Raw genomic sequence first — 26,268 nt, 5'->3', positions numbered from 1 at the left:
ATAAATAAATTTATTTAAAAAAAAAAGTTAGAGGGAAACATGGATTCGTATCTAGAAGGACTCTATACTCAGATTGCTCCACAAGCATCTTTAAGCAATTGGCCTGTTTCAAAGAAACTCAAACTGGAAATGTCGGGGACGCATTATGCGTGTGACTTAGCAAGAGATGCCCTACACCTCTCAATAGCAGACCCATCCCCAAAGAAAAGACCTGGGCCCTGTTTCACAGCATTGAAGAATTGTTGTGCATTTATATGTTTTAAGTTAAAATAAAATGCTTAACACGTTTACGTTTCTTTTGTTAGTTTGTTTTTGATTCCTCACTTTCACTAACTTTTTCAACTAACCGACCAGCTGGCTCCAAACCATTAAATAAGCCTTCCACCCTTGTGTGAAAACAATGAAACCAAATACAAACAAAAGCTAAATATGTCACCCCTTGAAGATTCAAGCAAACTCAAGGGCAATAATGTAAAAAATCAGGTGCCGTGGTTTTGATGACAAAGAACAAGGATCAAAGTTGCTGTCGGTGTTAATGGGCGACCAGTCCCCAGGCAAGAGGGAATTCAGAGGAGCGAGGGCTGACACTCAGAGTCCCACGCCTGACCTCCGGGTGCAGCCGTGTCGGCTCTACAGCTTCTTGGATCTGTGACAGTCACTTGTTAAGATCAGACCTCATGTATTGATTATATGTGAAATCACTGATTAAGACCAAATCTCTGGTATGAAATAAAAGATTTGTGGGACTTCCCTGGTGGTCCAGTGGTAAAGAATCCGCCTTCCAATGCAGGGGACGTGAGTACGATCCTTGGTCAGGGACCTAAGATCCCATATGCCACAGAGCAACTAAGCCTGCACGCCACAGCTATTGAGCTCACGCGCCTCAGCGAGAGAGAAGCCAGCGCCCCACAATGAAAGATCCTGCGTGCTGCAACTAAGACCCGACAAGCCAAAAAAATAAAATAAATAAATATAAAGTAAAAAAAAGATTTGTTAAAAATTAAATAGCTTTTCATTTTCTAATAGTCATCAAGGGTCTTGTAAAGCTAAGATCTTGTTTAAAAACTAGTAACTCTAAGTTATTTTATCAATGTTGCTTCCTTAGGTTTGGAAATAATGTTGTAATTGGCTAAGAATGTACTCTTGTTTTGGGGAGATGCATGCAGAAGTATTAGGTGTAAAGTGTCATGGTGTCTACAGTCTGCTTTTGAACGGTTTGGCAAGAAAGTGTGTGTGTGTGTGAGCGTGTATGTGTGTGTGTGTGTGTGTGTGTGTGTGTGTGTAGCTGTAAAGGCTGGGAAAGCACGTTAACAGTTGAGAAACCTAGATGAGAAGATACATAGGTGTTCATTGTACTGTTTTTCAATCTTCTGAAGATTTAAATTTTTTCCAGAAAAAAATTTATATCCAAGCAAGTAACAACTAATTAGCCTTGTCTTAATTTTAACATGTGTTAAAAGAGCCAAAGCTTCTAGTTTCATTCTCTTCCACTTCAATCACAGTTGTTCAGAATTCATACGTATAGAATCTATATACATTTATATAGGAAATATCTTAGTCATGGCAGCCCAACAACAGCCATAGACATCACATGCATTGAAATTCCAGGACCAAACTGGATGTAAACAAATTACCAGCGCTCCATCCACTCACTTATCCATTCAGTCAATCCACAAGCATTTGTTCAGGACATATTATATGCCCCAGTTGCCATTGTGAACAAGACTGGACAATTCCTTCTTTCCTGGGGCTTAGGGCCATCAAGGAAAATATACATTAAACATAGAACTGCAAGTGGCCCAGGGGAGCATATAAGAAGGGGGACCTGACCTAGTTTGGAGGAGTTCAGCAAACATTTATTTGTTCAAGCTAAGGTTGAAAGGTTCCCAGTAGTATAGAGTGACTATGACTTTTACTGTAAGAAATAAAATTAAGATGACCTGCATGCATCTTCTTCGGAGTTAGAGGACTGCCCAGTTTCCTCCTCTTACCTGTGGTCCAGAGATGCTTGGAATCCAGGTGTTGTGTGGTGTCTGGGAGGCAGAAGAATCAGAGATGCTCATGGTCTCTGACCATGTAAAACAGTGGCCACACTGCTGTGGAAACTTGAGCCCCAGCTCCTTGCCCAGGTTGAACTTCCTCGCCCCAGTATCTGGTCCCCTTGGGTGTAGGACTCGGACTTTCCTTCCCGAGGCCCTGCTGCCTCTTCCAGACACCGTGTGGGAACATCTTGCTGGCCCTTCCACTCTTGGGGCCAATGGTCAACAGGTCCCTACACTCCAGAAACAGAAGCCAGGAGAAATCTTGTCTTCAGGCAGCTTTTGCTTTCAGCCCAGTGACAAAAGCATCCCGAAAGTGAGGGGCATACAAGCCTGGCCACTTTCCTGGAATGAGAGAAGAAATGGCATCATAAACAAAGAGCGGATGTGCAAATGAGTGTCTCAAATGGCATAGTGTTCAGAAATCTTCAGAGAATTAGCTCTACCCTACAGTCTGGGAATTTAGCTATTGGTTTAGACTGGTAGTATCAGAGTCACCCAGGGGGCCTATTTTGATTACTGAGACCAACACCAGGATTACTGATTCAGTGCATCTAGGGTAGGGCCGAGAATTTGCATTTCTGAGAAGTTTCCAGATAATGCTGACGCTGCTGGTCTGGAAATCCACACTTGGAGAACTACTGCTTTAGTAGATATTAGCATACTAGTATACTAAATTAGTATATACTTAGTATACTTAAACATGTGACTGAAATGAACACTAACGTTTAAAAACCTAGAAAGACAAGATTAAAATAATTAATCTAGGTATGACTTAATAACCCCAAGCATCTGGGAGGAAAAGTGGAAAAATTTAGTCTAAAAAAAAACCAAATAGCCAACCTTGGGAAAAATATAGACTTTCCTTTTCGGTTAATTACTTTCCATTCATATAAATTGAGATGCGTGTAAATGTGGTGAGGATCAATGATGAGTGTATGAAAATTACTATGGACTGCCCTTTCTTTCTTTTTTTTTTTTTTGTCTGTGCTGTACGCGAGCCTCTCACTGCTGTGGCTTCTCTCATTGCGGAGCACAGGCTATGGACGCGCAGGCTCAGCGGCCACGGCTCATGGGCTCAGCCGCTCCGCGGTATGTGGGATCTTCCCACACCGGGGCACGAACCCATGTCCCCTGCATCGGCAGGCAGACTCTCAACCACTGCGCCACCAGGGAAGCCCTCCTCTTTCTTGAATAACAGCATAGCCTACTGCCCTCGGCTCAGAAAGTATATTCAATTAAAGATGTTTGTGTATTCTTATTTTGATTGCACAAACAGGGTCCCCACTTTGGGAATATCTGAGGCAATTTCTTTTTCTTTTTCCTACCAGCCATCACATCTCCTAGCCTTGCCCTGCCTCTGCTGTCAATTACTATCTTTTCCTGGGGAAAATAAACTGATTTCCAGTCAATATTAACACCGCCCCAAAAAAGATAAATATATAACTATAGAAGGTGTGTCAAAAATTTTTTTAAATCCACTGTTTAAATCTGTTTCTCTTTGTTCCTCTGCTGGCAGAGAGGAATTTAAAAATTGACCTTCATTAGAGTCAGCATGTGCAGAGATGTGAAAGCTGGGCCTGTGTGTCAAAGTGACTAGTTAGACGGGTAAGAGTTCCCAAGTTCACAGCTAAATTTTTGGTTTTGTTTTTTAATAAGAAAAAGCATTTTGATATTAGCTCCACTTAATTAGTTTGTTCTTTAAAATACGTGACGGGTACTGATAATCTTTTCTCAGTATTGAACATTATTTCAGGAAAAGAAAACCTTAGAATTACCTACAGAAGATATCACCAATTAATATACACAAATACATATATGTTCATTTTGCTGAACCTAAGAAATTTGCAAACATTAGACCACTTTCTACCTACAGCAATGGAAATTTCATATGGTTCAACTATATATATATATTTTTTAATTTTACTTATTTATTTAACCATTGTTTAATTGAAGTATAGTTCATTTACAATGTTGTGTTAGTTTCAGGTGTACGGCAAAGTGATTCAGTCATATATATGTTTTCTTTTTCAGATTCTTTTCCATTTTAGGTTATTACAAGATATTGAATATAGTTCCCTGTGCTATACAGTAGGTCTTTGGTTCAACTATATATTGTTCTGAAAAAAAGGAGAGTTGACTTGGTTTTTTGCATAAATAAATTACTTGAAATTCCTAAATACAATAAAAATGATGTACTCTCCACAGTTCTATGTACATCTCACTTTTCTACTCTATTTCTATTGATAAATTGCTACGGTATCACAGGGATCCTGCTAAATAGTGTTTGATGCTCAAAGAACAGAAAAATATGTTTGCTTTTGTTCTGTCAGTTGGGCTCTATTAAGCCATTTTAAACAAAACCCTTTCTCTTTCCCTCTTCCTAGGGCTGTGTCTGTAAAGACAAAGGCCAGTGCTTCTGTGATGGGACCAAAGGGGAGAAGGTAAACACAAAACCTTCATTCTGCTTCTTTTCTCCAGAGAGCTCATTAAAGGATTCACACTCTTCTTTCATTCGTAGCAAAAAGATCAGCAGTATGATATTCCATTCCCCAAGTCCAATTTCAAAGTAGCTGTATATAAACATGAACCTGGGGTAGTAGAAAAAGGCCTTGGAGGGAAACTTCAAATAACTTGTATAAATACCGGCAGTTACTGTAACTCTCTTGATCTGTAAAGAAAAGATAGTAAGTTAAAGAACAACAGAGTTTATAAGAATGCCTGCATGTGTATACCCTATTTACATTGTTGCTAAATGCGAGAGAACAACTGAAAACAACTTGATTGCCTCGCTTTGACAGAAACATTGAAACCTGCAGATTTTGTCCTGCAGCATTGGTGTGAGGGCGCCCCCTGGTGGAAGAATCTTGCATCAGCACTCTAGCTGAGGCAAAAATTCGGTGGAGGAAAGCATCTTCATTGTAGAATTGGAGTGAAAAATGAGTGCCGTGAAATCTCATTAATTCGCTCCATTAACTTTCAATTTGTGATAATTAAGACAGAGGCAGAACTAAAGTTTTTCCTTTGTTTACAAAACCCTTTTCTCAGATATGCTAATGAATTGCTTAACAATATTGAAAGATGACTGCTTAAAAATATTTTTAGAACATATTTTAAGCTCTTTAGACAAAATAATAAAAATTACCATATTTATTTTAAAGTATTCTATAATTCATGTGTAGTTTGACTTAGGGTATTTCCTGAAGCTATGAAGGTAGTATATTCAGATCCATGTTGGAAAGCTATGATTCATTCTCGAATTCAAGAAGCATTTATGGAATCCCTACTCTGGGTGAGATGCTGTTCAAGGTGTGTGAAGGTAATGGAGTATTAAGAGGGGTCTAGCAAATGCTTTTATTTCTCTTTTTATTGGATTTCACACACAGTGTGAAATCGCTGACTTGATCACTCTTTTAAAAATCAAATTTGCTAATTGTGTAACTAGATTGACTGAATCAACCTGTGGCCTTTACTATTAAAGAGTAACGGTAGGATCTGTGTCCACGGGAAGATTATTTGTGGCAGAAACATGTCCCTCATTGGGCCTAAATTACTCACTCATCCCTGAGGGCTTTCCCGTAATATCATCTCTTAACTATTTAGCTCACACTTTTCGTTTTGCCACTCGATATCTCTCCTGCATCTCCTCCACAAACAGCAGATTGAATTCCTAATCCCTGTGTAATCAAGAAAGGACTAAAACTCATAGCCTGTGTGTTGTTCTTTCAAGCTGCATAGCAATTATGCACACTCTCAAGACATTCTTGTGCCTGATTTTCACTGTCTCTCCATCCCCCAGAAAACACACTCCACCGACCTCCATCTTTCTAGCTGGGCTTTCCCCTCAGTTCTTTTTTTTTTTTTTTTTTTTAACATCTTTATTGGGGTATAATTGCTTTACAATGGTGTGTTAGTTTCTGCTTTATAACAAAGTGAATCAGTCATACATAAACATATGTTCCCATATGTCTTCCCTCTTGCGTCTCCCTCCCTCCCACCCTCCCTATCCCACCCCTCCAGGCTGTCACAAAGCACCGAGCCAATATCCCTGTGCCATGTGGCTGCTTCCCACTAGCTATCTACCTTACTACGTTTGTTAGTGTGTATATGTCCATGACTCTCTCTCTCGCCCTGTCACAGCTCACCCTTCCCCCTCCCCATAACCTCAAGTCCGTTCTCTAGGAGGTCTGCGTCTTTATTCCTGCCTTACCCCTAGGTTCTTCATGACATTTTTTTTTCTTAAGTTCCATATATATGTGTTAGCATACGGTATTTGTCTTTTTCTTTCCGACTTACTTCACTCTGTATGACAGACTCTAGGTCTATCCACCTCATTACAAATAGCTCAATTTCGTTTCTTTTTATGGCTGAGTAATATTCCATTGTATATATGTGCCACATCTTCTTTATCCATTCATCCGATGATGGGCACTTAGGTTGTTTCCATCTCCGGGCTATTGTAAATAGAGCTGCAATGAACATTTTGGTACATGACTCTTTTTGAATTTTGGTTTTCTCAGGGTATATGCCCAGTAGTGGGATTGCTGGGTCATATGGTAGTTCTATTCCCCTCAGTTCTTGATTCATGCTCCCTTAATCTCTGTTCTGGGCAGCTCTACGATTTGGGTAAATGTAGAGTTTCCAGGAGACCAAAGACAAACGCTTTCAAGCCTACAGACAAATACTAACAGCTGAAAATTTAGAGTTACTCTTGTACTTACTGCTGAGGGCTATTTTTTTTTAATCCAAGGAAAAAATATGCAAAATATTATCATTACATCATAAAGAAAAGGATGGTTATGGGTGTGTTTATTCCTGGGAATTGCTGTTCTCTGTGTTTATTGTCTTGTTTTGATTTTAACAGGGGGAGAAAGGCTTTCCCGGACCCCCTGGACCTCCCGGCCAGAAAGGATACCCAGGTCCAGAAGGCCTGCCTGGACCACAGGGACCCAAGGTATGCCAGTCTGTGAGTTCAAAAAATCCCCAGTCCACTTAACCTTCTTTATGCTGACCCCAGGGCTGCTGAGAACCTGGAGAGAATTCCACATCGCAGCCAGCTGATGGACGCTCTGGTAATTTCCTGCTCCAGTCTTAGCTGGGCCCTCTGAACTGAATCTTATTCCAAGATGATTCAAATGATTATCATTGTCTTCAAGCTCCCTGCTCTACCTCATCCCCCTCCCTGAGCTACAGTCTCCCTACCTGCATCGGCCCCTCCCTTCTTTCGTCCCACATGAAAGGATGAGTTCTTTTTACCTTCCATTCAGGACCTATCCCTCTACCGGTATCCTGGTCGCTGGGATTCCTACTAGAACCCTGTTCTGATGGTGTGTCCTCTTTCTCAGCCATTTCAACTTTCCTTTTGATGTTGGTTTTTCTCTTTCCATCCTTAAGCATGCAAATATAAAACCCGTACCAATATAAACTTCCTCTAGATCGTTCAGGTCCTGTAACCAAAGGATTGCCATCCTTTCCCTGTCTTACCTTTCTCAGTCAAGCTTCTTTTAAAAAAAATAAAATAACTAACCACACTGGCTGTGTTTCATCTCCTATTCACTCCTCAGCCAGCAACAATTTGCTTCCTGCCCACTGCCCTGAAAACCCATGACCTCCAGGTCACCCATGACCTCCAAAAGGCCAATGCAGAAGGGTACTCTGTGTCTTTATCTGACCTGGACCCCTCTGCTTTGTTTCCAACTGTGTGGGTCACTCTCTTCTCCTGGAAACACATGTCTTTGTTTCTGGAATCCTCTTTTCTTTGCTTTCCTCTTTCTCAGCTGGTCCCTTACACGTCAGGCATCCTAAGGTTCCTACCAGAGCCTACTGCCCTTCACACTCATCACAGATTTTTATCCTAAAATCTGTGATACAACAAAGGGCTTTGTTTCAATAAATGCCCTAGAGGATTTGCTAACTAACTGTATAACCACTAGATCTGCTGATGGCTCTTTCCTGCTGTGGACTTAAGCCTGGGCTCTCACGCATCCACTGGGTCACTCCCCTGGCTGCCGGTTTCCAGGGAGCTGTGAACTAACTAATAAATTACGAAAATGCAATTATAATTGATCCACACAGAGTCTTTTTAAATTTCAGATGTATAGACTATTTAGGCAACATTTTCTGCTAATTTATTCTGAGCCAGGCATTGGGACATTTATTCTTGACTAGATCTCATTTATCCCTCACATTGATCCCATCAATCATGACTATAGTTACATATTATTATCTCCATCTTAGAGATGAGGAAACTGATTCTCAGAGCACTTAAGTAATTTGTTCTGGATTACATAGCTAATAGGTGACAAAATCACAGTTCAAATCCAGTATTAGATGACGCCAGGATCAAACTCCTACAGCCAAAGAAACTAAACCCACACCTACGGTTTCCAAGTAAAACTGCAAAGCTTATTATTTCCCAGGAATTCTCCTTTATTGTATTTGTGTATGCTTTTTGTTTCTTCATTTCTCCTTCCTCTGATCCTAATTTTCAAAAAGTCATTCAGATTCTGGACATTTGGTGTCTGATTTCAGACATGTTTAGTGTCTGAACATTCCGCTGCGTTCCTTCAGGGTGTGGCCTCAGATTTCCCTCCATTCTCCTGGTAGAATGAAGTTGTCACTTCAACGCTGGACTTAGGATCAGCTTAATGCCAACTCCTTCCTTTTTATTTTGTCCTCTGCACCCCACTCTGCTGGTTTCCTTAGCATTTCTTTAGAGAAGCCAGCAATAAATTAAAATTATAGTTGTAAATACATGGTGCTTCGTATAGGTTACATGGTGTGCAGGTATTTCCTAAAGTTCATCCAGAAACTTATGTTGTCATGAGTTCATATGTTAAAGGATAGCTCAGAGATGTAGTCACAAACGATAATCCGATCAAAGGCAGGCAATCAGAGAATATTAAAACCTGACCAAAAAGATTTTTCAGGTTTATAAATGTCTTAATTTTAAATATTTTCTATATATTCTCCTATAGAAGATATGAGAAAATTTATAATGGGGATGTGAAACCTGCAAGTCACGCTTCTGCCTTTGCAGATTACACACAGTATCCTGCAGAGGAGGGGGCCATGGTCACACACCCAGGAATTCTGCCTCAGACAGGAAAGGCTGACTTTGGCCTTGACAGTCCAGTCTCAGAAGGCTCTGTAACAACCTTTTCCTCAAATAATCAGAAATACCAAAACATACTGAAACTCTCAGGAATGATGAAAAACTTTTGGATGATGGAACTTTCACACGAAGTGGCCTCATTAAAACAGTTTTGTTTGTGGTTATTCTCTAAGAAACAGGACCTCCAAATGTATTCATCGTGTTCTTGAAGCAAGTTTATCTCTGTTTCAGGCAGTCCTTAGTTTGCTATTTATTTATTTGTGCCCACCAGGGACATTTTGCTAATAAAGTGTTTCTCATGCACAGAAATATTGGCTGCCATTCTCATCCACTGTTGTAATCGTGTCATTCATCCTTATCAGCCCCCGGCAGCTGTCTGGCTAATGTGGGGCTTTTCCAGAGGCACTTCTCAGACACTAATGTGAGCAAGAATTATCATCACATCTTGTTGAAATGCAAATTCTGAATCAATAGGTCTGGGAAGTGAGGGAGCTGTATTTCTAACAAGCCCCCCGATGAGGCTACTGTTGGATCCCGCACCTTGCGTAGCAAGGGTATGAATGGATTTTTGTTTGTCCTTTCGGATAAATACTATAGCGCCAATGAAACAACAAGCAATTGAACCGTATTAACGATGAAATAATCGCAAGAGCAAAACTCTTTGGCGTGTGAATAAAACTGGGACCTTTCATTTATGGGCTTATTAGTGCCAAATAATTGTCACAGTGCTTACCTTTTGTTTTCTCCTTTGGATCTAGGGCTCTCCAGGACTTCCAGGATTCACTGGTCCCAAAGGCGTGAGGGTTAGTAGTCCAACCAGTCTAGCCTGACTGTTTGATGAAAATTCTTTTTTTTAAAAAAAGAAATCTGCACTGTAAAAGTTATACAGATGTCACAAAGGAGTACATTGTGTGTGATACACTTCTATAGATGAAGTTCAGGAACAGGTAAAACCAGTCTATGATGGTAGAAGTCAAAATAGTCCTTACTTTGTTGAGGGTAGGTGTTAACTGACTTTGAGAGGGCATGAGGGAACCATCTGGGGTGTTGGAGATGTTCTATGTCTGGATGGGGTGACAGTATCACCAATATATGCATATGCACGTATATAAACATTCCTCAATCTGTTTGTGGAAGATTGGAGCACTTTACTATATGCAAATTAAACCTGAAATAATCTACCCAAGAAAGGCCCAAAGCAATCTTAATCATCTCTTTTTAAAAGTTATATAAATGGAAGATTTACAAAGTTTGTCAAGCCTTTTTTTGTTTTTCAAATAGTTTTTAGTGTTCCCAATTATAGTTGCAGAACGGGGTTATTGGCATGGTAAATCATTTTTTGTTTATAGATTGAACATCTTTAAAGAGTTTTTTTCTTGCCACCCTCTCCGTTTTCTATGTCTTTAGGGAACAACTGGATTACCAGGATTTTCAGGTCCTCCTGGACTTCCAGTAAGTAATGAGAAAAATGTGTAAATGGAATAATAAGAAGTAAGCTCATTTTAATAAAGATGTTAAAGCAATAGCACAAGAAAATGAGTACTGATACATTTGCTTCATGATGAAAATATCAGAATCACATAGTGTATTAGAGTGTGGATTTACAAGACATACAATTCAAATTATATTTCCTGAGATACAAACAGATGGAACAGATTGAGATGGAATGGGATGGGATGGGATGGGGTGGGATGGGATAGAATAGAATAGAATAGAATAGAATAGAATAGAATAGAATAGAATGAACTCTGCTTGATAGCACAGGATAATAATAAAATAGTTACCTCTGTGCACACTTCCCTCTTCTCTTTCCTTTACGCCAGCTTAACACAGCGTGGTAATGGACTTATTTTATATAGAAAGACCTTTTGTTTTACCTTAAATATCTGTATCTCACTGGATAATTTTTGGTTTTAATTAGCCTATTTTATTTGCTATGATTTTTATTTAAATTATTATCTAAAATAACTAATTTACTACTTTATTTAAATAACCATTTATACTTAAAGGACTATCTAAATTAGCCCATCTTTTCCCACCATGGTTTGTGCACTGTTTCCACCTGTTCCCGGGGCCTGATTATCTCTCCTTTTTGAGACTTGCTCTATTGTTTAGGGCATCCCAGGCCATCCTGGACCGTATGGACCTGTCGGTTTGCCAGGATGCAATGGTTCTAAGGTACGTATGCCTCACACAGGAGATGGTTAGTTAACGTTTTGCTAAATGAATAAATCAAGGTGAAGTAGTAATGAGACAGGCTAGGCTTTCCTTGAAATATTCTTTTAGCCAGAACCAATGGTATGTGTCTTCAGGCAGACATATGATGGTTTTCTTTCTTCTTATGCCTTTTTCTTTACTTTCTTCCAGTTTTATTGAGATATAATTGACATTCAGCAATACATAAGTTCAAAGTGTACAGCATAATGATTTGACTTACGTACACCATGAAATGGTCATCACAATAGTTTAGTGAACCCACCGTCTCTTATAGATACAAAATTAAAGAAAGAAAAAACATTTGTATGTGTGATGAGAACTCTTAGGATTTACGCTATCAATGTTCATGTATAACATACAGCAGTGTTAATTAGATTTATCATATTGTGCATTCCCTCCCTAGTACTTATTTATCTTATAACTGGAAGTTTGGAGTACCATTTGAGTGTCTGCATCCAATTCCCCTCCCCTCCCCCACCTTGCTTTCTTTTTTTAAAATTTATTTATTTATTTTTGGCTGCCTTGGGTCTTCGTCGCTGCATGCGGGCTTTCTCTAGTTCTGGAGACCGGGGGCTACTCTTCGTTGCACTGCGCGGGCTTCTCATTGTGGTGTTTTCTCTTGCTGCGGAGCAGGGGCTCTAGGTGTGCGGGCTTCAATAGTTGTGGCACACAGGCTCAGTAGTTGTGGCTCGCAGGCTCTAGAGTGCAGGCTCAGTAGTTGTGGTGCATGGGCTTAGTTACTCTGCGGCATGTGGGATCTTCCCAGACCAGGACTCAAACCCATGTCCCCTGCATTGGCAGGCGGATTTTTAACCACTGCACCACCAAGGAAGTCCCCCCCACCTTGCTTTCTGATTGCTTTTTAAGGAAGTTCTCTGATGCTCTCCCACCGAAATTAACTGGGGGCTCAAATGGTTATTTGCATCTGAGGTTGTGAGTGTATATAAATCAGAAACTAAGGCTTGGAATGCAAAATTGGTCTTTGGAATAGAATGACTGAGCTTTTCGATGTTCATTCATCTCCTTTGTTTCCTGACTGCACTCTCCTTTTCCCCAGAATGGTGGCCATGAAAGGAGTAATTACTAAAGTTTCAAGGAAGCAGCAATTGAAAAGTTCTTGGCACAATTAGCCTTTTGCCATTTATGCACAATTTGAGAAACAGTAGATTCTAATCCTGTTTTCAATTAAGATAATGGTTTCCTGGCCTTCAGCCTCATGACCCAGTAGCTGTAAGGAATTTGGGTTACTTTGTCTAGATTTACCACTGCAGGGTTGGAAGAGAGAAACAGGGAAATTATCTCAATAGGCTGTTCTAGAACAACTAAGAAGAATGACAAGCTCTGTATGTCTTCCAGGGTGAGCAAGGGTTTCCAGGACTTCGGGGGACACCAGGCTACCCAGGCATCCCGGTACGTTTATATTTCTAACTCCCCATCCAAGACATAAAGTACAATTACAAAGAGTTTCCTTTGGAATGACCACATACAGAAATCTGTCATGACCTTGGGGAAGTCTGAAGCAGCTGACAGTAGACATTCAACTAATAGTTGAGAAATGAATGAATAAATGCACTTTGAGACTTTGTTTTGCTTTTGAGACACTGAAGGGGAGATGTGAACTAGACAGTGGGAAAGGCCTGGATTGTGGTGACTCAAGGATGGAAGAGAGGAGAAAAGGACCCTGGAACTGGGACTTAGAGAGCTCCAGCACGTAATGTGAGATCAAGGACAATAAGCCTGTAAAGGAGGAAGGACCCTTAAGGTAGAAGAAAGCAGGGAGTGTATTCTGGAAGCCCAGGGAAGATGTTGCTAAATAATAAAAATTTGACTGAGTAAATCTGACCATCTAATATTGGCCTTAGTGGATGATTCATGAGTCCTGCAGCATCCCATCTAGCAAGGAGAGAGTTGCTGCATCCAACCATAGATAGGAAAGGTTTTTAAAGCCAGAGAGGGAATGGAAAAAATGACATTATTAGCAAAGAATGTATTGTTTTATTAACAAAGAAGTCATTTTCTTAGGCAAAGCTGCTTCTTAAGGGGAATGGAAGGTGTTATTGGGTGGAATATCTTATTAGTGCAGACCAGGAATTCCCAGGTTGGCGGGTCAAAGGTCACATTCCTAGGGTAGGTTAAAACCGTAGTCAGGTTAGGTATTAAGTCTTGGTTTACTGCTGTGGACCTAACAGGAGTGATTCCATCTTGGACCCATCTCCTTTTTAACAATTTCCAGTAAAGGGGAGTGACAGACAGCTGCCTAGTGCTGCTGAGAAATCCAGTAAGGCGGGAACTAATGTGTTGTCGTCGGTTTCAGTAACATCAAAGTCACTGCAGACTTTAACTTCCATGACAGGTGGAGGGAGAACATAGATGTGAGTGTAAGAAAGATGTGAAAGATGAAGAGAGTGGGAAGTTTGCCAATGACATGAAAGATAGACAAGGCAGTATGGGGAGGGTGGATTTAGGGGGAGACTTTGTTTAAATGAGAAAGACTTGAGCATGTTTAAAAGCCAGTGGGAGGTACAGAGCAGGGAGAGAAGGCAGAATAGCAGGGAGGACAAAGCAGGGATGCTGTGTATTTGATTTGCCTCTGGTCGCTAATATGCCGCTCCTTTTCCTAGGGTGCCGTTGGTTTGAAAGGAGAGAAAGTAAGTTATTTGTGGCATGTGATTGTCAAAAAATCTCTAATTGTACATATGAAAGGGACTTGTATTAAACAATAAGACATAAGTAATTACAAATCAGATCTCATGATTAATTCAGAAATCATAGGAATTAGGACATGATATTTATTCCTATTGAACAACTTCTACTTCTTGTCATAGATATGTCTTCAGGAATACAAGTTTTGTATTATTCTTTAGGAAAATAGGGTCTGGGAAAAGAGAGCTGAACTTATGCTCAGGGCCCCAAATTCTAGATAAGGAATTGCCACTCATTTTGGTGTCTTGGGAAATCGTCTATTATTCTTGTGTCTTTCTTCCCTCCACAGTAAATGGTCAAGTTTAGAAAATACGAAAATGCTTTAAATTCTTCAAAATGGAATAACTAAATAATCCTAAAGCATTTCTCTAAGTATATATCCTGAAAGCGCTTTTATCCTTGAAGCAGTGTGACCTTGAATAACCATTTAGAGGAGTTTTGAAGATATAACATTGCTTATGTTTGATGAACTTCTTCATTTTCAAGGGGGCTCCTGCTGAAGGAGAAGGTGTAGCCCTTGATGGAAAAGGTGACCCTGGGTTGCCAGGAGCTCCAGGATTCCAGGTATGCACTTCAGAGAAGATCCCTATCATTCTCCATCTCTTTCTCTCTGTCTCTCTCTTTCCACCTCTTTTTTCTTCTTCTTCTTCTCTCTCTCTCTTCTTCTCCCTCTGTCTCTTTCTCACTCTCTTACAAATGTTCTTCATAGATATTCATATCTCTTCTATTTACATATTTACCTCATTTTATTCTAACACATTCACCTCATTATAAGAAACTACATTTAGCTCATATAAAAAAGGTGATTTTGTACATATGTCTTTTAGCCTCTTCTTAAGTCTCAATCACCCAAGCTTTACTAAATCTAAGAAGGAGCCTTCAGGGAATGGTTGTGTTCCACTTTGTATTTGTTGAAATCCCGGGTAAGATTGTATTACACGTTGAATACAATTTAAAATCGTCATATTACGTAACAGTCCTATTGTAAAGTTTGCATGATAGTAGTATTTTATTTAACTGCACCTTTCTCCTGTTGAATAGTTTGCTTTCTGATCTCTACGTGTGTAGCCGGAGGGTGACCCAGAATAGATACAAGGAAAGAGCTATTTGGTGGCTGTGTGCACTTTACTCTGTGATTCAGAAGCATCTTTTGATGATAAGTTATTTGATTGGTATATGTTTTTGAAGGCCCTCAAAAAGCTTTCTTGCTGTAAAGAAGTAGGAAAAATAAACGTGTCTTAGCCAAAAAAAAGGGGGGGGATCTTTTGATACTAACTTTTAGGTTAATTAATCAGAAATATTTTAACTTAATTCAGAAGTATAGGTGGAAATTCCTGGGCAGAGATAGGAATTTGCCTGAGTGAGTCAAAGAGTTTGAGTTAAGGTTGTTGAACATCTCTATGGTGAGCCATGGCAGCTAATGATGGGCTGCAAAACTGAAGAATGACACGGTTCGGGGCCATATAAGCTTTTGAGAAAAGATGCAGAATATGATGGCTCTTGTGTTTTTGCTTAGGAAGCATTTAGGGAGCCAGATGCTGAGGGCAGGGCATCTAGTAAGAGGAGATAGTAGCAATCTGGGACACGGATGTATCCCTTCAATGTGTATTGAGTGTTGGCCACGTACCACATTGTGCTACTGCTGAAAGTATAGCAGTGGGACCTTCAGTCATACAAGAAATCCTTATTACGTGCCAGGTAGGTTCCAGGGGCTATTTAGGTGCACAAATCTCCAAAAATAGTTTAACAAAAATGTTTGCCCTCATGGCACATTCTAGAAGGAGAAAATATTTAAAAATGTAAATTACTAAGTATATGTTGTGTTAGATAGTAATAAATGCCAAGGAGAAAAATAATGCAGGGTTGGGGGATAGGAAGTGTCCAGATTAGAAGGAAGGTTGTGGCATTAGGTCGGATGGGCAGGAAGGCCCCATGGAAAGGATAACGTTTGAATAAAGATAAGAAAAGGGAGAGAAAGTGAGTTATAGAGATATCGGGGGAAAGAGGATTCTAGGCAGAGGCAGAGCAGGTGGAAGGGCCCAGAGATAAGAGCGTGCTTGGAGAGGGAGAGAGAGGAAACATTTCGAAAAATTGTAAAACTCTTCTAAAGTAAAGCAACTGCTCTGGTCATTTTCCTGGAAATAGTACCATCAGGATGATCCCGGTAGCCTGTTATACATGGCAACACATGTTACACATGGCCTCTATTGAAATCAATTGCAGCCATAAATAAGAAACATTAGGCTCTGATTTTTCTAAAATAGTTTAATGCATTTAACTAATGGACATCGTTCTTCAGTGAGAAGTAAATGTAAACTTATTCTAATTCTTCTCTTAATTTAAAGGGTTTGCCAGGCCTTCCAGGTTTTCCTGGACCTATTGGTCCCCCTGGCCCTCCAGGATTCTTTGTGAGTATGAAGCCACCATTGCTGTACACATCGTAACTAATAAAAGAATTATAGCCTAAAATTTTAAACAGAGTTTTAGGCTTGATTCATTACCTGCTGTAATTTTTAACTGGTGGATTTTTCTAGGGCTTTCCAGGAACCATGGGACCTCCAGGACCTAAGGTAGATGACAATTCGTATGTTGTGTCAGCCAGAACATCCTAACCGATCTAAAAGCCAAACTCAGTCTGATTCCACATGTGGGTCACTGCTGGGCACCCCTCTGGAACTCACAAGGATTCCCAGCAGGGAAGTAAGCATGGCTAGCAGCTCTGCACCTCCTACTTCCCTTCTCCCTGCACTTCAGTAACTTGATCTCTGATACAAAGCGTCTTAATTCAATTATAAGGAGTTCCTCATCAGGAAAAGGGCAAGGACTCCTACTCTTTATGTTTCCCGCAACACTTTACCTTATATATTTTTTTACTGGGCTGCTTCCCAAAGCCAACCTGTTTTTATACTAGTAAATAAAAATGACTATTCATGGACTCATTAAGCACAGTCCTGCATTTCTTTCTATTACAAAGGCCAACTGTTAGTATGGGGGAGGAAAAAAACTTTTTCTTCTGTCTTCTTAGGTTCAGTGAGTGGGTTAACTGTAGGAAGAAAGTTTGATTTCATATGCATGTGGAGACCTCACAGAAATGAAATAAAAAACCCCAAAGAGGCAGTCAGACCCAGAGGCTGGTATACCATTTTAACAAAGGGTGATAAATTTGTGGAGGAGTGACAGGACAAAGGAACAGGGTTTTGAGCTTCAAGGGGCAGTAGATTGTGGAAAGGTCAATATATGGGGGAAACTAACGGAAGATAAGTGTTATTTCAGTAAAGTTTGTTTATGCAGTCTTAAGTGTGTGTTGTCTCCAGTGATGACTTGTCTTCTCTTCCTGGTACAGGAGAGGGGAGGGTGACACCTTCACAAAGGGAAATTTAGGCCCTGTCTTGAGGCAGATGGGGGAGAACAAGGAACTTTTTCTGCATTTGCTGTTTCTCACTTGCCTTCAGCTCAAAATAATTCTTCTGCCAAAGTGGTGTATTTTGGGGTGGCATATTCTGATCCCCTTCATTATTTTAAGTAAGAAAATGTTGAGCAAGGCTGAGCCCCACCAGGAAATTACTTACTATCAGATAGCCTTTGTGTGTAGGGTACTTGCCAAGGTGCTTTCACATTTATTGTTTCATTGATGTGTGTACACACACACACACACACACACACACACGTGCACACACATACATACCCTGTGAGATGAATAGGTTCAGGTTAAGTGCTTTTCTCTACAGCTTGTGGCCTAATTGGGGGAAAATCTGCAAACTCAAGAGCAGAAAAGCAAAGACACATTGGTTGAAATGATAGATTACTGAAGAGAGATGATTCACAGACTTATCTCATGTCACTAACTTACTAGTGAAGTCAGGTGGCTTGAATTCTATTCTTAGTTCTCTATTAAGTTTTGAATTTCAGAATCCTGAAGATGAGCTACACATCCCTCTTATTTTTAAGATGGGGAAACTAGGGCATCAGGAAGTTACCAGCCAGAGGAAGCAAAATTGGCTGGTGGCTGAGCCAGAAAAATGTCCTCCGAGCTGGGCTCCTTCCCCTGGCCCACAGCATCTCCTGTTATCACTTGCCCTATTAAGTAAACCCCTTAAGCTTTCTGCCCTTCAAGATCTCTACTTTTAAAAGAAACATGTTGCCACTCCACTCCAAGAAATAGCTGAAATAACTTTCACGATACTAACATTACAGTTAAAATATAAATGTTCAGTTATAAACATTGAACCTTAATGGGTTTAGACTATACATTCATGTTCATTTTTAAAAAAATAATTTGGTTTTGTGTTTTCTTACAGGGTCACATGGGCGATAACGTGATAGGACAAAAAGGAGAGCGGGTAATTTAAATTCTGTGGTTTATCTGTGGGCAAGATATTTTAAGTTCCCTAGCAATCAACTTACACAATTGATTCACTAAGTCACACTGAAAGGAAAGTATTTCCTGTGTCTCAGGTTTCATGTGCTTTATCTTCCTAGGTAAGAACTAAAGAGGAAATGTAGATCTCTCAAGCTTAGTTTTTTATTCCTGAGTGTATTTGTCTTTAGGGTATGAAAGGATTAACAGGACCACCGGGACCACCAGGAACAGTTATCGTGACACTAACCGGCCTGGTTAACAGAACGGTAACTCTTCAATTTTATTATTAAGGTTGCGCCTTCCCCTTTCTAGGATGAGGTCCTTTGATCCCTTACCTCTTTTATAAGCTCTGTCACCTAAGCCCAGCTCAGCCAACTGGGCTTTTATTCCTTCTCCATCTTTTACTCGAGAACTAGAAAACATGAAATGGGGAAGATACAAGGCAAGCCACTACCAACATTCTTGAAGGAAGAGCCTAGATCTAATTTTGCTAACCCATTATCCCCATCCCTCTCCTTGTTGCTAACATAGGGTGGGTGTATGGTGAGTATTTTTGAATAAACAGTAGCAAAATGGTGTGTGGCTCTGATGCAATTGGATAGCAATGACCTAAAGATAAGGGTAGAGCAGTATCATAATCAAATGGGACATTTTTACCCTGCCGTCATAACCCCAAGGCAGTGTGGCCCCCACTCCTCTCCAAGGACACTGTGACTCGTTATTTTGACATTATCATGTGCTTTTTGCTCCCACACTGGGGTAGCTAGAAGGACCAGAGGATGGAATTGAATCAGATGCTCAGAAGAAGTGCATCACAACATCATACACCAATCCTAGACACCAGGTTGATCCTGGAATGTCTGGGAAGGGGAATGGGGAGTGAGGGGGAAGCTAACAATTTTCTTGTGGATTAACTAAGAAATAAACATAAATCATCCTTCTCCTTTAAACTTAATGATTAATTGTTTTTAATAATAGCTTGATTGCAATATAATTCACATACCATAATTTTTACCCTTTTAAAGAATAAAATTCATGGGTTTTAATTATAATTAACTTTTAACCGCATTATTGAGATATAATTCACATGCCATAAAATTCACTTATATAGTGTACAATTCTGTGGCTATTAGTATATCCATAGAGTTGTGCAGCTATAACCATGTGCAATTTTAGAACATTTTCATCACCCCAGAAGAAATCCCTTAATCATCTCTTTCCAATATAATTAATTTTTAATGATAGAAATTATCAAAACAAAACTAGAAGAGTTAAAACAGAACATGGTGAAGTTTTATATGGCCAAAATAATAACTCTCATTGAAGACTGGAAAAAAATTGGCTGAGGAGAATAACTGAACTTTTCAGAATTAATCAACAAAAGTATATTTAATAAAGTCTAAAGCTCTATTGGCTGAAAATTGATGGGAAAAAATCTTATTTTGACAAAAGCAAGATCTGGAAGATTTGACCCAGGGGACAAAATTGAGTTATTTCTAAAAATGATGCCCTCAGGAGGATACTCACATTGGGAAAAATTGCTTTTGAAAATTATATTTTCACAATATATGAATAAAATGTGATAAGGGCAAAACAAACCTAATTAATGAATTCAATCCTCCTAACATTTACTCAGAAAATAGTTGATCTCAGTGAAAATAATTTCAGTATATTAAAAATGAAAGTAAACTACATTAGAAATGATCTGGGCTTCCCTGGTGGCACAGTGGTTGAGAGTCCGCCTGCCAATGCAGGGGACGCGGGTTCGTGCCCCGGTCCGGGAAGATCCCACATGCCGCAGAGCAGCTGGGCCCGTGAGCCATGGCCGCTAAGCCTGCACGTCTGGAGCCTATGCTCTGCAACAGGAGAGGCCACAACGGTGAGAGGCCCGCGTAACACCAAAAAAAAAATAAAAAATAAAAAAAAGAATAAAAAAAAAGAAATGATCTAATTGTGCTTATAGAAAACTGATTCAAGAATTAAATTAGTTTAATACAGTTTGATCTAAAGGATACTTTCATTTTTTTTAAAAAAAAGAAAAGGTTATAAAAGGGATATATTGTACAGCACAGGGAATAGAGCCGATATTTTATAGTAACTATAAAAGGAGTATAAAAATCTTGAATCACTACATTGTACACCTGAAACTAATATACTATTGTAAATCAGCTATACATCAGTTTAAAAAATAAATAAAATATAGCACACAAAAAGTTTGTATATTGTTTCAAGGGGTTCCCAGGTATAAAATTCAAAATGTGAAAATAGATAATGTGGTGTGTTAACAGGAGGTATATAAGTAGCTTTAAAATCCAATCCATTGAACAGATAGGGGACTTTTGCAAGTATAGTCAATAATATCTTGTTTGATCTGTTTGTAATGACCTTAACTTGTTTTTGTGACAGGACCTCAAGGGGGAGAAGGGAGACCAGGGAGCCATGGGCCAGTCTGGACACCCTGGACCCTCAGTAGGTCACTAAGAATCATGTTGTTCCCTTGAAACAAAAAGTAGAACCTTAGAGCATATTCTGATGTATGATCTACCTTTAAATCTTAATATTAGCTGAAGCACGGTAGTATTTTACCGCAGAGATCGTAAATACTAGGATTATTTTATGGCCACTTCTGGCTGAAATCCCTGCACTGTTTTACATGTACCCAATGGCACCCATCTTATGATTTATCTTCAGCATCTGTTTTTAAATTAATATTCATAAATAAGATGTCCTTCTTAGATAACCCACCATTTCAAAAATTTTTAACAGAAGGGAAAAGTTAATAAAAATCAATGTAAGTCAAAAATCAATAATTTACAAAACTTGACCTAACTCTCATTAATACAGGGGCCACCTGGAGAATCTTACGGATCAGAAAAAGGTGCTCCTGGAGAACCAGGCCCGCAGGTGAGTTTGGAAATTCAGTGTCATGTGCAACCTAAATTAGTAAGTACTCAGGACTCTTGAGGTTGTGAATATAAGGTGCTTAACTCAAACTAGCTTAGATTTTCTAAACTTTTTTAAAAAATTTGGGAGTTAGAATTTATTTGTTCAAGTATCTGAGAAGTTCAAGGTTAAAACAAGCTTCAAGGACTTCTGAACCTGAAATGAAATGGGCAGGACTCTGTCCATTTCACTTCTGCTCCTCTCTGTGTATCAGCCTCATCCTCTTCTTTGACAAACGATCTTCATCCATATAGGGGGTGATGGGTAAAAAAAGAGGAGAATGTAGAAGTAACAGAGGCTCACTCTCCCACCCAGCTCTATTTTGCAAATATTTAAACACATATATTGTTTAAAAACTCTAAAAATTATACGCTGGGAAAATATTTTTTTCTAAGAAAAAATATTCAACTAATATGATTTTTAATTTTATCATATCATTTATTATTTTATCATAATAGTTAATCCCAAAAGCCCCGTCTGTTTGAATGCTGCAAAATACCTTTTATACATATATTTAAATATAGGCACATCTGGAGTTCAGGGAATTGCCAACACCGCAAATGAATAGACTGTGAACGCCTCCCTCTTTCTGGATTTTCCTGTTCGATTCTCTGCTCAGTGCTTCCTTGATTTTCCTTCTAAGCTTTGATGGGTAGTGTTAACTCTAGTTTAAGCTTAGCTCTTAATATCCTCTCCTTTTTCCAGTGACCCTCCCTAATTTCCCATTCTGACTGGTTTCTGCCTTCCCTGGCAAGAGAAAGTCATCACCTGTTCTGTGGTTAATAGTTTTTCCTTTTAATAAGTGGGGGAAACCTCAGTCAGGCTTTCTTGCCTAAGGTCAAGAGATGATCATATCATTTAATTTTTCATGTTTATTAAAATTACCCATATTTATTAAGTTACGTGTTTTTGTTTTGCTTTTGTTTTAGGGAAAGCCTGGAAAAGATGGTGCCCCCGGTTTCCCTGGCACTGAGGTAAAGACGTGACGTGGCCCATTAATATAGTGAAAGTGTCGGTCCTATTAGACAAAAGGGTTTTTGAGAGTCACTACGTAGTTTTAAGCAAACAAAAAGCATATAGCTTTTAAAAATTATGTTTGAGAATCATAGTGTTACACCCTCACTGTGGAGAGAGGTCATCTGAGCACATTTTTTTTTCCCAAAAGGAGTTTAAAGCATTTTGCTTCCTACAGAAGAGAATGATTATCAATGTGTCTTCTGACCTACGCACTTTGCTGTTCTCCGTAGGGAGCCAAAGGCAGCAAGGGTTTCCCTGGGTTAAGGGGCGAAGATGGCATCAAGGTAATTCCCTTCCTAACATCTATCTTCAGCTTTTTTAATTGGTTGGGTTTGGTCACCCTTTCCCCACACGTCCTGAAACTCGGTACAAGGAATTGCAATTAGAGCTCACTAAAACATCTTAGCATATTTGTTAAGAAGAAACAAGAGATGTGGCAACTATATTTGAACACTTGAAGGGGAAAGATGTTACACCTGTCCTGTGTAGTAGAAGCTGACTTAGGACGAGTGAGATTTCAGCTCACTCTCAGCTGAGATTTGAGATTTCAGCTCAAATCTCAGCTGAGATTTCAGCTCCCCGAGGAAGAAGCTGGAAAGGACCTGCGATTGGAGGAAGTTTCAGGTCATCAGAGGTCAAGGGTAGGCTGGTCCCCGTGAGTCTCAACCTGGGTCACGATGTACTGAAAGGTCATCATCAGTTAACTGTGGACCGTATTCCACATCGTTGTTTCTGACAACACATTACAGATATTTTCAAATAGTTTTCATATGTAGGTATATATGCAGATTCAAGATTTTTATCCTGTGTTAATATCACTTCCAGTAGAATTCTGGAATGCCTTCCTGAGTAGGTAAGAAAGGAGTTTGATTATAGCTGGGACACCGGGAATTGCCTACAACCCACAGCCTGGTTTCTCTGTGCCTCTAGTCTGGGTGGGAACAGGAGAGCACGCAATGATGCAAACATCCTTTGAAGGGAGTGATGTGGAAGAAACCTAGACAACAAGAGCCACTTCTTCCAGACCTTGTAGATAAGATTCTTGACTCAGATATGGCCCTCCAGGAAGATAATCACAAGTAGTATCCCTTTCATGTTAACTTGGTTTGTACATTTCATAGAAATAACATCAATTTTAGCATAGATTTGTTTAACTGTGCATTTTGGTTTCTAAGGATACCTAACATGTAAATACTTTTGATTAATGTGCTCATAATTTCTAACTGTCTTTCAACATAGGGGTGGAAAGGAGACATGGGCCCTCCAGGATTTCGTGGTCCAGTAAGTATAATTAAAGACCATTTTAAGGTCATGTTTGATCAAGTCTTTCAAAATATCAAGGAAATTTTGAATCATTGTCTCTTATTGACTGCTATGATAGAGATTACAGTATTTACCTTTTTATCAAACCGGGGCAAAAAAAATAGCTGTTGTCATTATTTGTCCATTTGGTAATGGACAAGTATTTTTCTTTGGTCCTACTTGGTCCCTGGAATGCACTGGCCATGCCCATCCTGGGCTGTAGAGAAGAAAACCTTTGTCTAATCAGGCCTGGCCCAAGGTAAGTAATCCCTTGCCCTTAAGTAGGGCAGGAAGGCAGCAGAGGAGGACAGCATGGGCAGCAGGGTGGCCGTCTCCAGCTGGGCCCCATTAAGACAGCCCTGCACTGTGAGGCAGCAGCAGCTCAGCCCTGGGTTTAATAGAGGACCAGCAAAAACCAATGACCCCAGCCCATGCTCCTTAGTGGCAGGCTGTTTCCTCCCCTCCCCGGCGTGAACATGGATTTGATGTCTGTCAGCTCCTGACTGCAGGGTGGCTACATTTTATACCGTGACTCTGCAGCTTAAGGAGATGAGTGCAGAAGACCCAGGCTCTGAGGTCTGGCCTCTTCCTTTCCTGCCTCAAAAGACAGTGGTTCTCACGTTCAGTGTGACTGTGCAGGTGTGACAGAAAGCTCCTCCATGGTGGCAAAGGAGTCACTGGGGGAGTGTGTGTGCGTGTTATTACAAACGCAGTTCTCAGACCCTTCAGGCTAAGTAAGTCAACTCAGTAACCGGAGGAGGGTCCCAGAAATCAGCCTCTTTACACTACAAGCAAATGATTCAGATGGCAAGTAATCCCAAGATACTTTTAAGGGGTTGCTGGGAAAATAAAAGAGGCTATTCTGTGAAAGTACTTACTTGGAAGGTACTCACATGTCTTTATGGATTTTATGATGGAGGAGATTATTACATTATTAGTACTATGATTAGTAGTAATTCTTTTTTGTGATTTTATACTGCTTAACCACAAAGCTCTAGTTACCTGTTCTTTAAACAAGTCAGTGAACTAATTGGCCCCAGGCAGCGTATGAAAAAACTAAGTTTTTAAAAAACTTTTATACTTCCATCTTCTTTCTATCTTCTTTTCTCATGCTCAATACCACATAACTCTGCAGCTTCTGCTAACTTCAGAGGAAGTTCTGCTTTGGAAGTAGATGGTTAAGGAGACCAGCAGTAGGTCCACTCATCACTTCAGAAATACGTAATAGTCGGGCTTCCCTGGTGGCGCAGTGGTTGGGAGTCCGCCTGCCGATGCGGGGGACGCAGGTTTGTGCCCCGGTCCAGGAGGATCCCACGTGCCGCGGAGCGGCTGGGCCTCTGAGCCATGGCCGCTGAGCCTGCGCGTCCGGAGCCTGTGCTCCGCGGTGGGAGAGGCCACGGCAGTGAGGGGCCCCGCGTACCGCAAAAAAAATAAAAAGAAAAAGAAATACGTAATAGTCCTGAGTCCTTGGACTGAGGAAACCTTTGTCTGAAGGTCAACAGTGTCCTGAAATGTAAAGAAACAATCAATAAAGTATTCTTGATGTGTAGGTCCCAATATACTTTGAAATAAATTTAGTCCTCAGGACAATCATTTTTAAAAAGTGAAATAGAATAGAATAAAAAATATCAGAGTTGATCATATGTTGTAAGAAGTCACTATTTTGTGAAACTTTAATTTCTGTATACATATTCACACATATATACATATGTATACGTATATTGAAATGTGTATATGTGATTTGGGCCACATCATAAAATGTATTTCTAATTGAAAGCCCATGAAACATATGATATCATATATATATATATATATATATATCATATATACCAGATTAACTTTTATTTTTAAATGTATCCATCCCATATACTTAACTGCCATATCCTTCTAACACATAATAAGGAAAATAAGGAAACTATCATTGTAGCCAAAAAAGAAGGAATTGAAGTAATTGCATTTGGTGAGCTGTCCATAAATAGCTGTCTTTTTTCTTTATTAATTTCTTTTTCCTTTAAGACAGAATATTATGATGCGTACCAGGAAAAGGGAGTTGAAGGAATTCCAGGCCCACCAGGGCCTAAGGGAGCTCCTGGCCCACAGGGTGAGAATAAATTTCTTCCTAAAGCATTTGCTGATCATTCCATGTCTTTCTTTCAAGGCAAAATGTATAGCATGTGTTTACAGACCCAGAATTGGGAAGAGGAGAAGGGAGGTCTCCTAATGTTCATAGGTGGTGATATTTTTTGGTGTTTCCTAATTTTCATAAGAAAATTCCATAGGTGGTATACAGTAGAAGGTAACTGAATTATCTTTATGTAGGAAAGCATAACATTCAAGTCTGGTAGGAAGACACAAACATGGCTGGAGAGAAAGAGGTGGGAGTGTCCGAAACCAGCAATCTCAGTGGGATACAAAAGAGAAAATGGAATCCCTGAAAAGCTATAATTTGAGCAAATCCACACAAATAGTGACAAGAAGGAACTGAAGTCCTGGTTTTCTGACTTCCAGCGTCATGAATTAAAGTCACATTTACTTACGTTCTATCCCTTTTGATAGATTGCAAAGATCTGGCT

General features: G+C 39.8%; 1 protein-coding gene across 1 annotated transcript in view; it reads left to right on the top strand.

Annotated features, from left to right (window-relative positions):
- COL4A3 (collagen type IV alpha 3 chain) overlaps positions 1–26,268 on the top strand; it is a 134,964-nt gene that overhangs the window by 57,706 nt on the left and 50,990 nt on the right. The window contains exons 2-19 of the mRNA XM_060151254.1: positions 4,427–4,483; positions 6,904–6,993; positions 9,912–9,956; positions 10,561–10,605; positions 11,269–11,331; positions 12,727–12,780; positions 13,992–14,018; positions 14,560–14,637; positions 16,419–16,481; positions 16,608–16,643; positions 18,372–18,413; positions 18,622–18,699; positions 20,840–20,902; positions 21,278–21,337; positions 22,306–22,350; positions 22,624–22,677; positions 23,633–23,674; positions 25,712–25,796. Coding sequence (XP_060007237.1) covers positions 4,427–4,483; positions 6,904–6,993; positions 9,912–9,956; positions 10,561–10,605; positions 11,269–11,331; positions 12,727–12,780; positions 13,992–14,018; positions 14,560–14,637; positions 16,419–16,481; positions 16,608–16,643; positions 18,372–18,413; positions 18,622–18,699; positions 20,840–20,902; positions 21,278–21,337; positions 22,306–22,350; positions 22,624–22,677; positions 23,633–23,674; positions 25,712–25,796 — 1,027 coding nt within the window. The remainder of the gene's footprint in view (positions 1–4,426; positions 4,484–6,903; positions 6,994–9,911; positions 9,957–10,560; positions 10,606–11,268; positions 11,332–12,726; positions 12,781–13,991; positions 14,019–14,559; positions 14,638–16,418; positions 16,482–16,607; positions 16,644–18,371; positions 18,414–18,621; positions 18,700–20,839; positions 20,903–21,277; positions 21,338–22,305; positions 22,351–22,623; positions 22,678–23,632; positions 23,675–25,711; positions 25,797–26,268) is intronic.

Source organism: Lagenorhynchus albirostris, chromosome 6 (genome assembly GCF_949774975.1).
Source record: "Lagenorhynchus albirostris chromosome 6, mLagAlb1.1, whole genome shotgun sequence".
Lineage (NCBI taxonomy): Eukaryota > Metazoa > Chordata > Mammalia > Artiodactyla > Delphinidae > Lagenorhynchus > Lagenorhynchus albirostris.
Note: the sequence above shows the minus strand (reverse complement) of the source record. Positions and strands in the feature narration are given on the sequence as shown.